Source organism: Atta cephalotes (assembly GCF_000143395.1).
Source record: "Atta cephalotes unplaced genomic scaffold scaffold00005, whole genome shotgun sequence".
Taxonomy (NCBI): Eukaryota; Metazoa; Arthropoda; class Insecta; order Hymenoptera; family Formicidae; genus Atta; species Atta cephalotes.
The window spans coordinates 3,527,473-3,543,316 of NW_012130069.1; the positions used below are offsets into that span (position 1 = coordinate 3,527,473).

Below are 15,844 nucleotides of genomic sequence, written 5' to 3' on the forward strand. Positions count from 1 at the left end.
GGGCGGAGAAGTTGGCAGCACTGGCCGGCAAGAAAATGGCGTAGTGTCGCTCAATGAAAGTATACACGGGTGAGGAACATGCTTCGTGCGGCGTCACCGACGCGTTGCGATTAACATGTAAATAATACATAACAAATCGCATCGTATATAATTATACTAACGTAAGTCGTGAGTCCCTCTTGCCTTCGTCATAGTGACACTCGTGTACCCGATGAGATTCCGGTGATACGTTTCTGATTGCATGTCCGCAATGGCCGACGACTCCGCACCGCTGCCAAAGAGGCGCCAATTGGTAAACAAAGAGCACGCGCGAATTCGGCTGGACGTTATCGTTGCCGACGACAACGTCGACGCCGACGTTGATGCCGCGTCGAGTAATCCTCGAGCGGTACGGTCCACGTGTTATCTCATTACACGTGTGTCATCTTACAGCGCGAGCGAACCAGGAAGTTGTATACGGACGACTGGACCATAGGTGATGAAGAAATTGAGGGTCGCAGGACCTTTCAACTTGATGAGAAGATTGAGGCCAAGAGGTATGACCTGAGCAACTTCAGTGGCCTCTTTCGTGAGATGACCGGGCCGGAGCTGAATCTAACGTATCTGCAGAAACATGGTCTGCAGATACCACTGCTGTTTAGGGATAAGTCCGGGCTGGGCTTGCGAGTACCCAGCTCCAACTTCTCCGTTAACGATGTCAGAACTTGCGTTGGTAAGTCTCAAATATGAGTGAAAAAGACAGTGTTCGATAAATGTTAATAATATTTATACAATAGGTTCTAAGAGAGTACTGGATGTTATGGACGTTAATACTCAGAAGAATGAAGATATGACTATGAAAGAATGGCAAAAGTATTACGAAGATCCCAACAAGGAACGCTTGTTGAATGTGATCTCATTAGAATTTAGTCATACCAAGTTAGAGAATTATGTACAATCGCCTGCACTAGTACGACAAGTAGATTGGGTAGATGTAGTATGGCCAAGGCATCTGAAGGAATCTCAGGTGGAATCTACGAACCTTTTAGAAGATATGATGTATCCAAAAGTACAGAAATACTGCTTAATGTCAGTAAAAGGTTGTTATACTGATTTTCATGTCGATTTTGGTGGTACGAGCGTGTGGTATCATATTCTGCATGGTGGAAAAATCTTTTGGCTAATTCCACCCACTGAAAAAAACTTGACTCTCTATCAAGAGTGGGTACTGAGTGGCAAACAGTCAGATGTATTCTTTGGTGATATGGTAGATAAATGTGGCAGGATAAGTCTAACGGCTGGTATGACCCTATTTATACCAACTGGTTGGATACATGCGGTATATACTCCTCAGGATTCTTTAGTCTTTGGTGGAAATTTCCTTCATAGTTTCGGTATAGAAATGCAATTGAAAGTGGCACAAGTAGAGGAACATACAAAAGTACCACAGAAATTTCGATATCCATTCTTCACAGAAATGTTGTGGTAAGAATGAATAATGCATTTTGTGTTATTATTAAGTATGATATATATGTTGTCTTGTGTATTGTAAAGCTCTATGTATTTTCACAGGTATGTTCTCGAAAGATATGTGCATGTGCTGTTGGGTAGAAGTCATTTGGATATATCTGAATCACAGCGACAACACTTAGTCCCGCAACATCATCAGCATGTACATGTAACGGATTTCGAATTGCATGGCTTGAAATCTATAGTAATGTATCTGCATTCATTGCCGTCAACCAAGAAGAACGTTCCGGAACTAATGCGTGATCCAGTCGCTCTTATTCATGATGTTCGATGTTTGGTAGAGCAGCATAGACACGATAATCCAGAAGCGGCAGTGACAGGCAATCCTGTGTTACCTCCACCACCACCCTTGACTATTGTTGATAGGGTATCTATCTTTCACTATATTAAATCGAAATTTAATCGAAACTTAATTGAAATAAGTAATACTTCTTATCTAATTTACTTTATCTTGCTTTTTTTTCAGGAACGCTTGAGAGTAGTGCGAAAAGGTTTTGTAAAATCGCAAAGACATCACTCGGACAAGTCCGAAAGAGCATTTCCACGTAGGAGACGTACTAGATGTAAGAAATGTGAAGCTTGCACTAGACAGGACTGTCGGGAGTGCGTATTTTGTCAAGACATGGTCAAATTCGGAGGCAGCGGTCGCGCTAAACAAACATGCCTCATGCGCCAATGTCTTAGACCTATGCTTCCCGTCACATCATCCTGTAAAGTCTGTCGTTTAGATGGCTGGAAACAACCACCTGCACCATTAACGGGTATGTGTAATTTGCAATATTTTTTTTTTTTTAAGTTTCTAAATCATATAGAATTTTTTATTTACTATAAAAATATTTTCTTTACTATATTATAAAAATTATTATTACACAGTATAATTTTATATTAGTAAATTAAACAATTTTTATATTCTAAATCTTCATATGATTTACATTATATATGTAAATTGTATGTATGTGCACGTTTCATTTTTCCTGTAACACGCCTTTATATGAACCAATTTGTACAATGACTGAAACAATTGATAATGTTTAGCCTTGGCATGTAGATATACTGTTTTTGAAATGTTTTTTTTACATGCAAATAAAATTCATGATTATGAACGAAATTAAAAGTATGAATGATTTAATTGAAAATTAAGTTACAGTAGTTACTTCAATGTAATGAATATGTACATGTATGTTAAATTTCATAAAATTTTATGAAAAATACATAAAATTTCATGTATACCTACACAAATATACTTTTCAGTTATAAATACATTAAATTTAATGTAATATGAAATTAAATTCAAATTATGTAACTTAAAAGTATATTAAGGCTGCGGAAACATCACCTGGGTGCCCCTGTTGTATCACCTTATTCTTATTTAACATTAGGCGAACAACAAGGATAAAAGAATACAGAGACACTTGAGTTGTCTAAAAGTATATTTCATGAAATTTTTAATAGTATAGAGGGGGCTTCAAGCTTCACAATGATAGAAAGTAACAATTTACTATGAGAGAGTGTCAAAACAAAATCAGTTTCGAAATTTTATTGTCTCATTGTCCCCCTTTTTTTTCTATAAATCGAATGTTTAAATAATTGCAGGTAAATCTTTCCCCACAACACCATCTACTTTAATGGAATGTTCAATCTGCTTCGACATTGTACATCCAGAGTGTATAGGCTTGAACTCCAAGGAGATAACTGTCAATGATGATTTACCGAATAGTTGGGAGTGTCCAGAGTGTTTTGAGCGAGGTCGGAACTTGGATTGTCGGCCGCGTCACGCAAGGGGTCGTACGCGAAAACTATCAATATCCAGTGCGGCTTCTTCAGCGCCGACGACAGATTCTGAACGAGCTATGACACCGAGTAAACAATCGAGGCTTGATCCTAACGACGTATGTAAATTCTTTTATATAGAAATTATAAAATGATCTTGGATGTTTTCTATTTAGTGACACATATCGATACAAACATTCTATCTTTCTTGACGTTCAGAGAATAACAAAGACACTCGGTTTGTGTGGATTTGTGTCACTAAATGAAAAACACTCTTTATGTCTGCATTAGAATAATTTTTACATATTTTCACAATTGAATCTCCAGATAAGCATAAGCCGCGTTGTATAGAGCGTTGCTGTATACATTCCGCGTGCTTTATTTTCCTCAGGCGTGGAACGATTCGCCCGGGGAGCCAGCCGAAGGTGAACAGAGAATGACTCAGCAACGTACCCAGTTAGCTATGCAGTTGATTGCCTCGAGCAGCAGATCTTTAGTAAGGCCGCATGTAGTGGTTAGGCCAACACCGCCACCACCTATTCAAGAAACGGATGGCGAAAACGAACAGAATTTGGTATACAACAAGACAGCAGTGCTTGCGATATTCAGATTCCTCAGTATAAAGGATCTGCTTAATTGTGCCTTGGTTTGCCGTACCTGGGCGAGATACAGTACAGATTTCAGTCTTTGGAAGAAACTCGACATGTCGCACTACAGCCTTCGTTCCGTACACTTGACGATTATTGTCCGCCGACAACCCGAGTGTCTTTTGCTGGACTGGACCAACATCAATAAGATGCAATTAGCTTGGCTGTTGGAAAGATTACCGCAGTTACGAACATTGTCTCTTCAGGGCTGTACTTGGGCCGGTGTTCGTGCCCTGAAAAGATGCAGCTGTCCGCCTCTAGAAAAGCTGAATCTGAGTTATGTTACCTCTTTGAATGATACTGTTTTGCAAGAAATCCTGGATTCACCAACAGATTCAAGACCTGGCATTATCGATAAAACATCACGATTGAAACATCTCAAGAATTTATCTTTAGCCGGATGCGATCTCACGGATCGAGGAGTGAGATATATAGTCCAGCAATTATCGGATCTTGAAACTTTAGACCTTTCCTCGATTGGCAGGCTCACCGATTCCGGAGTAGCGCATTTGACGTCGCTATCAAATCTGGCGTCGCTGAATCTAGCAAATTGCAAGTTGCTCACTGAAACGACTCTCGATCATCTAGCGAAATGTAAGGCATTAAAACGGCTGGATCTGCGACACACAACCCAAGTATCAACACAAGCTGTCATCAAGTTTGCTGCTAAAAGCGAACATAATTTGCATGTAACGGACGTTAAGCTGGTGGAGGAGAAGAAGAAGGTTAAAACCGATTTTATGGACACGTGAAAAAGCATGGCGCTTACACACGAACTAATGTTCAGTGCAATCCGGTTATCATCGCGTAAGAATCATCGTTTGCAAAGAATTAAAGCCATAATACAATACACCATGCTACGATCAGCGATTATTTATTTTACACGAGAGACTCTCTAAGCAATGTTACAATACGAACCTTATAATATAACAGAAAGGACATGATAGTCTATTCGGATAACATTTATTTTTATTGATATGAAGACCAAACACAATTTTAACAATAATGATTTCTTCACAACTTGGATTTCTTATATTATTTTCTTTTTTCTTATTGTAAATATTTACCTATTTGATCGTGTGATTTACATAAATATACCATGTTTATATATTTTCCAAAACTGTTGAATATCATTTCGAAATAAATACTTTGATTTATTCACATTTTTCCTTTACAACAATATCGGAGGAAGTAATAGTATTTATTGCAATTTTGTAATTTTTTTATATCTCTTTGTAAGTAAAGCTTAAATTCAAATTTTATTGAACTCTATTAAAATGAAGAACAGTTCATTATTTCTATGCTTTATCTAGCATCTTAAGTTTATTTCAGAAAATTAACTTCCAACTTGTCATCAAAAGAACATTCATTAATTTGGAATATCTCTCGTGTCCACATATACAGCTACATAAACTACAGATATGTATATATAAATACATTTGAATTATTTTGAATTAAATTCATTCTGCTTAATTACATCTTAAAATTTTGCAAATAAATAGTGCGAAATAATAATAAAATTTCTTGGATTATTATCTTTTTCTCTTTCTTTTTTGTAGTTTAAATATTTCATAAAGATATTAATAATTTATTAATATTTCTTTTTTTTTTTCTTTATTCAACGTTATGTAGCATCAGATTGCAAAGGTACATCATATACTAAAGAAAAAAATGTACGAAAATGAATGTAAGAATTCTGTCGAATCATTGTTCACATCAGAAACAGTATTGTTCACATAAATTGTGAAGATAGAAAATACTTGGAAATAAGTATTTTCTTTGCACGAGTGTTTGAACAAACCTCGCCCGAGAATTCATGGCAAAAAATGACGTCAATAATTACACATACACGTATATTTACATTTATTCGCAGCATGCGTCAAAACATGTGTATCGAAAACTACTGTAACACTAGTTCGGTGATTTTACGTGATAATCGAAGATAGCATGTACATGCTTTGAATTTGTATTTTCGACCTGAATTCATCTCGTGATGTTCTGTGCAAGCCAATGTATATATATTTGCTTTTTATATATATGCACATTTCAGTTATACTTCTTTTTCCTTTCCATCCCTTTTTTAAGTGTTCTATATAAGATTTTATGTAAACAAAAATGATGAATTAGATATTGACTCAAGTGCCATCGTGCATTTCGTGAAATTGTCTATTTTCTTTATTGTTTTCCAGTGCGTTCAACGGAATTCGTTGTGATCATATCATTTGTATCACAATATTTTAAAGAAGATAGCAAACACCGTTCTCACAAGTTTTGCGTGTCGCTATCTTTGCGTTGAAGACATTGTCGCGAGCGAAAGTCGTTCTTGTATAAAGAAAAAGTATTTTTTTCTTTATATAATTAAATTTTTTTGCAGCAATTTAAAATAAGAACGAAATCGCCACGATGTAAAACATTGTATAATACATGTAATTCATAAACAACCATAGCGATCTCTGATTCCCAAATATAATTTTGATTTGTAAAAGGTGATCAATTTTTTTCTCTCTCTCGTTCAATTTCAATTTAAATTTTATAGTTTAAAATAGAATAGAACTTTTCGCTCGAAAGAATTTCAAAAAAGAATTTATATTGCCAGAAACCAGAATAACTTGTCCGATTAGTTTTTCACAAAAGAATTTTCTAAACAAAAAAGTATAAATATATGTCTCTCTTATAATATAAATACACGTCTTCTCTAAAACTATCGAATTTATGATATATGTTAGATAATTTTTTATTTGAAAATTCATAAATATTATCTACATTTAGCTTATTTAAAATTAAATTAATAGTCAATACTTGGTTTATATAGCAGTTATATTTTCGTAATACTTACATTATATTCCATTTCAAAAGAAAAATAACGTATAATAAAACATAAAAAGGAAGAGAAAAAATGAAGGGAGAAAAACAAAATGTAACGCAAAAATCTATTAAGATCGATTATTTGTGATTGTGTATTTAAAGACCTACTCAGAGTCATCCAACATGGATAAAATTTTCTCTGAAATAAAAAAAGCATTTCTTAAAATACGTAAAGATAAAAATGTAACATATAGATAACATGTTTCTAATACTTCGTATAGTTTGTATAGTTTACGATGGCTTATATGAAAGAAACATATGCTAGTACTGCATATTTTCGTTAGTTATGTGAACAGAAATATTTCCTAAAAACACAAATTTTTATTTGCTAAATATTTTGTCGAAGCAATAAATTATTTCACTATAAATACACCATTTATTCTGCTAATAAAACAATAATGGTTTTATTGCGATAACAAAGTGCATTTGTTAGATATACATATATTTTATTTTACTTTATTAGCAGCAAATTCATGTTTAACAATTGAAAAAATCAAACTCATTCATTCAATCAATATTCAAAGCACCAGGAAATGTTTCAAGTCCTTGGCTTGAATATTTACATCTTAAATTCTTACTTAGAATAGAATCATACATAGAGTTATTATTTTATCGAAGAAATTCGCTTCCTTAGTAAGCTGTTACGAGAATTTCCGCGTTCGATCAATAATAATAATTTATTTAAAAATATGTGTGTAACATACAATTGTCTATATTTTAATATGTGCATTTGCATACGATACATTCTTTGGAAATATTCTTTGCTTAGGCTGTTTTTTAGTCTAACCTAGTTCGGCTAAGACAGAATCAAGATCCTCCTGCAGGGTGAGACTATCTTCTCGCTGCTTCATTAAATTGTCCTTGATCCTGTCTACCTGCGCTTTCAACAAATAATTACCCTTTTTCAAGGCTGCCAGTCGTCCCTCGTGTTTCGTCACACGTTTCTAAAAAAGAAACAGATGTTCAGGAATGCAATTCAAAAGTTCAATCATGATATTTTCGACCACAACTCACTTGCAAATTGTTTTTGCGCTTCTCAATAGGTGCTTGATCGTCATCAGACTCAGAATCGTCTTCCTCTGATTCTTCAGACTCTGACTCTTCCTCAGACTCCGTCTCTTCCTCTTCTTCCTCTTCTTCTACTTCTTCCTCTTCGTCATCGGTATCTCCCATCAGTTTCGCCATCTTGTCCACTTGCTTCTGCAGCTGCTTGTATTTCTTCTTTTCTTCCAGCAATAATTTCTGCTGCTGTTTGATCTGTTCTTTTAGCGCATGTCTCTCTTTCCTGGCATTCACAGCTTTATCTCTATTTATATAGTTAATTTAGTATATAATTTTATATATTATTTAATGTATAAATATGATCACTCACTGTAATTTATATAGATCTTCGCACTTACATAAAATTCTTAATTTTTGAAGTGAGAAGCTTGATCTCTCTTTGCGCACGTCTCTCTGCTCCGACTTTAGGATCCTCGTCTTCTTCTTCTTCTTCTTCTGTGCTTTCCTCTTCCTCCTCGCTCGCGCTGCGAATATCCTGTTTGTCTATACTCTTTTGTGATGCAATCTTGGCTATGTCCTTCGCGCTTGGACAACCAGCCAATGCCATTCCTGCAACATCGTACCATCCTAGGTCTTCCCAATCCTCTATTAACTCCACTATCGGCTCAATTGGCGTAAGCTCTTCTTCTGATAAGCAAAGCAAAGAAAAGCGAAGCAAAGAAATATGATTAATATAAGCTTATCTCTAGCAATTAACAGTAACATAACTGTTAGTTAATAATACAATTTTCCATTCAACATAAATATTACGAGAAATGTGTTATACTGTTAAATGGGAAATTATAACTAACAATAATTATGTTATTGTTAGTTGATGTTTTTTGAGAAGCATTAATATAAAGTATAAGAATAGATATGATTTGCGTAGAATTGATAATAAGATTTTGCTTGAAAAGCGATTAATTCAAAGCAATTATAGGCAGAGTGTGATGAGTTCAGATAAGTACGCAATTCATAAATCACTAGCTTTTAGCAAAGCGGATACATTCTTAATCACGCACCAGCTTTCATACGCTTTTCTAACGCTGCATACATTCTTCTCATTTCTTCCAATTCGTTTCTAGCCTTATCTCTTTCCCCGACGGCGATGACTGATTCTTTCTCCGCTTTTTCTGCATCTTTTCTCGCTTGCTGCACTTCCTGCCTCAAAGATTCCGTGAGTTTCTCATCCTGTTGTTTGTTTTCTTGGGTATTCTTTTGTAACTTGATACGTTCTACTTCTGCCTCGAGATTCAAAATTCTTGCCTGCACATGAAATTATTTTATAAAAAATGATCTTTAACTATTTCTTTAACCCTTCGATTTCTTCCTTCCGAGCAGGTCAATATTAATTTGCTTTACTTAGATAAGATTATGAAATAAGATCCTAAGTAGGATTGGATAAAGTAAATATAAATTTTATTGAAATTTTCCTAAAATACCAAATATCAAGTTTTATAAATAAAAATCAAGTCCAATTACCTGCAATCGTTTATTGTCCCGTTCTAAGGTTTCTTTATTTCTGAGTTCCATCGCGAGCATCTGCTTAGTGCTTTGCAAATCATCTCTAACAGCATCAATATCATCCATTTCATCTTGAATAGTTTCTTCTACGGGCGCTTCCTCAGCCTTTTGAATTTGCTCCTCAATGGTCATTTGTCGTCGGAATTTTCTTAATCCCTCCAGTATTGGTTTTGAGCGGTCATTCGTCTTCACAGTCTTGAGTTTCACGCCCTGTTGAATCTGTTTCAGCAACTGATTGTGCATATTCGACTTTTCGGATTCGAATACGAAGTGGGCCTTGCCTAACAGAGAAAGAATCGATTAGCATAAAAACACATATATTTTCCTGGCTCTCCATTGCCTTTTAAGAAAAAATACAAAATACTAAATATTTCATGCTTCATAATACTAAATATTTAATATACTATCGCAATATCTTTTGTATAGCAACAAAAAATATACATTTTCGAAACATAATATAAAAATATAGTTTTACATTATTTTACATTATATACAGTATATTAGAACTTTTAAAAAAGATAGCATTAAAAATATATGTAAATTAAAATCGTAAAATAAAATTGTGTTTTTTGTCTTAAAATCTGAAATCGTTAGACATTTAATTCTGAATATTGATAATAATTATCACTTTATTTCTTTTGAAATTTATTTGTGACTGAAAGGATAATAAATAAGAAGTATTCTAAAGAACACTGCTTGACAGACGCGTCATATGAAATTTTATGAAAACTATTGATTGATATTTAACGCATCAACATACATTTTTAATAAGTACGATGAGTACACCCGACTCTGACATTCTTATTTCTCGTTGAGGACGTTAATTCAGAGAGCGAAAAATTTTGCTCATTTATGCGACAGGAGAAAAAATGGAAAGCGGAATATTGGTAGACCCATTGACAAACATGAAGACACCAGTTAATTTAACAATAATCAATTAACAATTTAATTAGTCCAACAGTTTAACAATGGATAAACGGTGGCTCATCTATCGGGTAGTGGTAGTTCGGGAACATTGAAAGGAGGTGACGACATAACAATAGAACAATACTGCTGACTATTTGCGCTACAAATGAAACGCGGCAGGATGTGTTATGTTAATCGACATTTCTGTTTGTATATTCAATTGATTGTATTATGTTGCCAACGTTTCTTCAAACGATCACACGAAAAAAACGGAGGAAGAGAAGCTTCTCAAAATACAGTCTTTCTCTCTACGACGATTTCTCTTCTTCTAAGGAGAGGACACTTTCTATAAGGGGGGAAGATACGGTCCAGTAGGCATCAGACGAGGATCGAAGAGGGTTCGATGATCACCTGCTGGATCGGCCGTGACTTTGTTCACTCTTTCGATCAAAGGCGCACTCCGGTCGTTACACTTGACGTGTTTGAGCGTCTTGCCACTCTCGACTTCCTTCATCATGCTAGCCCAATCTGGCCGTTTCCTCGGCCTGGATTTCAATATCTCCAACTTCTGCATTTGATCCTCGTTGAGAAGTGGTAGGTCCTTGAGAATCGTACGACTGGGTGGTGGTGGTGGCGGCCGCGGGGGTGGTGGTGGTGGAAAGTTCGCTCGCGACGAACTCTTCGATAAAGTTGGTGCACCTTGGCATAAAAGGTTCTCGTTATTTAAAAAAGTGTGATATCACAATGCATAAAAGTCATAATTTGTGTATAAAATAGAGTGTGTAAGTATATCTTCCATTTTTTATAATAGATACAATTATTTTATAATAGATACAATTAAGGGATAGATGTGTGTTCTTTAGTTTTTTTACTTATTCCGCAAATATACCTCAAATTTTATTGAAATAAAAAAGGGATACTTTATGTCAGATTTAATTCTTTCAGTATTTGTGATGTTTTATAAATACATATTGTTATTTCTTATTCATGTACGTCAATATCTTTTGATTCATTTGTTCATAACGAAAATTATTAAATAAGTCTTACTTTGCTTTATTTACTAAAGTTATTCTTAATTCTACGTTTCTACAATATTTGATTATCTGGGCATTTATCAATTATGGGACAAAGTCGGAATTCGATCAGAATTCCGTTTTCACTAGAAAACACAATAAAAATTTAAGAAATAATTGAATAATTCCGATCAGAATCCATTCCGATTTTATTCTATTGCGTAAAGAAAGTTCACTGACAATCTGAAAGGATCAAATGAGTCGGACATTGTAAATGACAGAATCTATGGAAAGGAACAGCGATAATCGCCTTTCGTACCTGTAGTACTCTCACTCTTTGAAAGTGGTATAATGTCACCTCGTGATCGAGATTTCTCGATTCGGATCTGTCGTTCGAGTTGCGGTCTCGAATTTGGCTCCTGTCGTCCATTCTCGCGCGGCTTCGTTGGCAGCGGTCGACCACTCGGAATTTTTTCATTGATCTTTTCATTGATCTTTTCATTCGGCTGCTTCGGTATTATCGTAATTTTGCTTTGTTTACGCGGTAAACCATCTGACGAAGGTGCTGCCGGTTCAGCGGGTTTCGGTACACTCTATTAAACCGAGAAGGAAGAACATTTGATTAATTATAGTATAGCATCTTAATAATACAAATAGAATAGGAATATTTATTTTAATTTATTTAGTACCAAAATATTTATTAATCTTAAAAATATTTATGCGCAGATAATATCTAATTATATGCACATATAATCTGTATTTGATAATAATTATACTTATTTATATTGTATATATTTTTTACGAAATTATTATATATTTTATTCATTATATTCTTTTTTTTCATATCCTATTTCAACATCTATTATTAAATTAGTAAAACTATGTTAAATAATTTTAATTTTCACTCCACCGATAAGAATTCCACAATTCAATGAATCATTTACATTTTTACGATTACTGGCACCAACGTCTCTTCACAATTTATGTTTTTGTCACATTTTCGCGACGCAAATCAATTTCTCTCGCTGTTTATTTTCATTCATTTTTTTTCTAGGATTTTTTATCGCGTCACGTCGAGAAGAATACGAAAGAATAATCGTCGCACGTCTCACATAAAGTAGTCGCGATTGAAAATAAAAAAGAAAGACTCGTCCTCCCTCCATTTCCTCTTCTCTTGATTATTTAAAACAGAGAGAAAGAAAGAGAGAGAAAGAGATCGAAAGAACTTTCTTGGCAAGTCTCGAAGAGAGTTCATTCTACTGGCTTTAAATAATTCACATTGAAGTTTGAGATGTCACGAATGATTCGATCGTCATCGAGGCAGAGTTTCCATCTTTGAAAATAAAGCTCTCATAAAATCGCCGTTAAATTTTTAAGTCACTCTCGACTAGGAATCTATTATCTTCTCTTGTGTTTCCGTGAAAATTGTTCAGCCAAAAACATTACTCATCCGCGAAATCCGTTTTGAACATATATCTGTGACATTGCATTCGCGATTTTCGAGTATGTTCCAAGTGAAATCGCGGTATAAACGCGTTAAGAAACTGACGGAAGACACAGCTGGTAAGCCATTTGAAATAGAAACGCGTGTTCTTTAAATAATCGTGACCCAGAGGCTTATATGCGGGCACGCGTACGACGAATCTCACTTTCCTTCGCGTGAGAAAAACGAAATCGCAATTGACAAACACGTGCAGCATGTCTGAAGACTTTAACGAACGGCCATGAACTAGCGATGTTCCGCAATTTTTCGAATAATGTTTTTTATTTTGTCATTGTAAATACAATGATCCAATCAATTGCGATTAATAAATACTCATATCTTAAATTTATAATTACTATTATTAAACTTCTAAACGATATATTAACAATTACGTATAAATGATAAACAATGATATAGAGAGAGAGAGACAATATAAAATTAAATAAAAAATTATTAAATCAAGAATTGAAAAAGATAATCTGAAAACTTGTAAATAATTTATTTATCTTTATTCATGATGATAAAATTTAATAAAGAATTATGCAATTAATATAATGAAACAAATCTCGACTAATAATGAATCTGCCATCTGAATTTAATCTGTTCTTTTCATGATATAAAATGTATTCAAAATAGTCAACGATATAGTAACATAATATTAAGCTGCGCAAAATCTTCATACATAATCATAATTTCGCGCGTATTGCATATTGGATAACAATCTTGCGATTTTACGTGGCTTGTCGCCAGGAGATTGAAAGTAATCCTGAGAATTTTTTTAAATGAATGCGCAGAAGAAAATAAATAAATACTGTAATTAGACGTATTTTAATTTAATTTCTACATCAAGTCATTCTTATAAAATATCTTCAAAGATTATATGTATAATTTCAGAGCAGACTGCAAACGCGTTTTTGCACGATCTACAATCTACATCAATTTAATTATTTAATAGAGAATCACATTTCGGAAATTAATATTGAATTTAACCACTTTCCCTGTAATGATGAAGATGTTTTGTTTAGTTTATCGTAAATTTTTCTACAAAGAACTTATAAAGTACTGTTGAGTTTATAAATCGGGACTAGGATAGACTATCAAAGTGTACTGTTTGCATACAACAGATCGTGTGGAACTTCGTGCCACCCGAAATGTTTATCACGCTTACTCGTTGCAAAACACCCACGCTAGCTATTAATATCATGGTCAGTACAGCAAAGTCCGCTGACTTTGAAACCTAATACCTGAATGGAAAAAGACTGCGAAAGTTGCATATACAACTTCTATCTTTGTTAGAAACAAAACATGTTACTCGATTCCAGAGCAAATGGAAGCTGCGATTTTCGTGTTTGAATAAATCTATTGCTTTCTTCAAATGCGATAGAATAATTTCAATTAATTTTTATTTCATAATTTATACATAAATGAGATGAATCAGCCAATATTTAACTTATTTTAAAATATACTATTATTTGATTATAAAATTATTACGAACAATTCCTTACTTTCTATCTTTTCATTTTTCTTTTTTTTATCATTTTACGAAAACTCGAAAAAGTTTAACTCCAGAAATCCATCGAAAAATAATAAAATATTTCATAAAGCTATTAGAATGATTCGACATTTTACAACAAAGCTGTTCCAAAAAGTTTCTAAAAAAAACGAAAATTTCTTTACGAGCAGCCCATCTCGCGATCGTGGAAAATTATCGATTATCGTGGAAAAAAAGATATCACAACCCTTTGAAATTTTCACACCAACCTTCAAGGTAACTTGGGTGAAGGCCGGAACTTCCTCAGTTTTCGGCTTAGAGTCTCTACGGGAATTGAGGGTCCAGGGCGCGGTGGGCATGGGCAATGGATTCGGGCCATCCTTAACCCATGGCGGTCGAAAGGTGGTCCTTTGCGGTGGCTGACCACCGGCGCCGGGCATCCTGCTGAGCGTCCTCTCTCACTGCAGTGGGGGATGATCTTACTCCTACCCTTAACGCTGTCGCGAGACGTCTCGTTGAACGGGCGGCGATGTGATTCACGCTCGCTCGTGCGATTCCGACTCGTTCACGCTGTTCTCCAAAAAACGATCCTCCCGAGGACGTACACGATGCGCCACTGACAGATTCCTGGACCGATAGGACTGCGATAGGTGGGGATCACGCGTGGGTGAGATCTCTGGCGCGATCACTTCTCGCGAGTCTTGGGATCAGTTTCCTATCGCGGCTACACCTTCTCGGAGAAAGATCCTCGAACAATCATCGATGTGCGATCGCGACGACAAACCGATTGCCGCGTTCTTATGTTTTTTTTCTCTCGTTCTCTCGTTCAATTAGAAAGATTACTGCGGGGTCGTGACGGGATCGAGAATTTTTGCGCGAGTCCGGGAAAGATCGAGACCTGGACGCGCAACAGGCGGACTGCACCTCCCTAACCGTACGATATTTTCGTCCGTGTGACGTCATCGAGAGACATGAGCTCAAAATAGAAAAACGATCCTCTTCCCTCTAGGACGCCTTCGGCGACACGCTCGTCGAGGTCTCCATCACCTCCTCTCCGCATCGTCGACGTCCTGCGACGCATTCCGCGTCTGTTTACTATGCAATCGCCGATCATGACCAGTTACGAAGGTCGATTGATTTTCAGGGTCAGTCAAGTCGTGGTTTCCTAATCTTGAAAGCAACTTACAATTAAACAGATGAAATTCGTTTTAATGGAATCGGATTTTAATAAGACGATTTTCCGATTTATATTTTAATCAATGTTGTCAAAACGAGAAATTAAAGGATCCAAAAGAACAATTTATGCGGAAGATATTGCGAAAGGTAATAATTTATTCCATGTAAAAGACCCAGTAATTCTAAAATCAAATAAGAATTGAAATTAAAACGGAGTGTTAGAAACGTAATAAGAAATGCGCAAAATTATATAATAAGAATATTTTCATAATTCATAAAGTCATGATCTGTACAAATTCAAAGTTGCGCAATATTAAATAGATCGGATTTCGGCTCAAATTTAAGTCATCTTCAACAAATAACAACAAATAGAAATTAGAACAAAAACTCAAACTCCGCGTACATTTATATGCATTCT

At 35.1% G+C, this 15,844-nt stretch overlaps 2 protein-coding genes across 3 annotated transcripts; one reads left to right on the top strand and one right to left on the bottom strand.

The window, feature by feature from the left end:
• The first annotated feature begins 241 nt into the window (after positions 1-241).
• LOC105626314 (jmjC domain-containing histone demethylation protein 1) lies at positions 242-4,678 on the top strand. Its single transcript, XM_012207614.1, has 7 exons — positions 242-292; positions 433-712; positions 777-1,464; positions 1,552-1,876; positions 1,976-2,270; positions 3,103-3,398; positions 3,671-4,678. Exons 1-7 carry the CDS (start codon positions 242-244, stop codon positions 4,676-4,678), a joined length of 2,943 nt encoding a protein of 980 aa, XP_012063004.1.
• A 2,488-nt stretch (positions 4,679-7,166) lies between these two features.
• LOC105626313 (glutamic acid-rich protein) lies at positions 7,167-14,690 on the bottom strand. Of its 2 annotated transcripts, XM_012207613.1 has the most exons (8): positions 14,520-14,690; positions 11,595-11,868; positions 10,674-10,961; positions 9,315-9,637; positions 8,855-9,098; positions 8,192-8,480; positions 7,806-8,097; positions 7,167-7,735 (listed from the first exon to the last, which is right to left on the bottom strand). In XM_012207613.1, exons 1-8 carry the CDS (start codon positions 14,688-14,690, stop codon positions 7,574-7,576), a joined length of 2,043 nt encoding a protein of 680 aa, XP_012063003.1. In that variant the 3' UTR covers positions 7,167-7,573. The 2 variants fall into 2 exon arrangements, 1 of the variants encoding a protein (XP_012063003.1); XR_001046529.1 differs by lacking the exons at positions 8,192-8,480; positions 8,855-9,098; positions 9,315-9,637; ... (1 more) ...; positions 11,595-11,868; positions 14,520-14,690 and having other exon boundaries at positions 7,802-7,933.
• Positions 14,691-15,844: the final 1,154 nt, after the last annotated feature.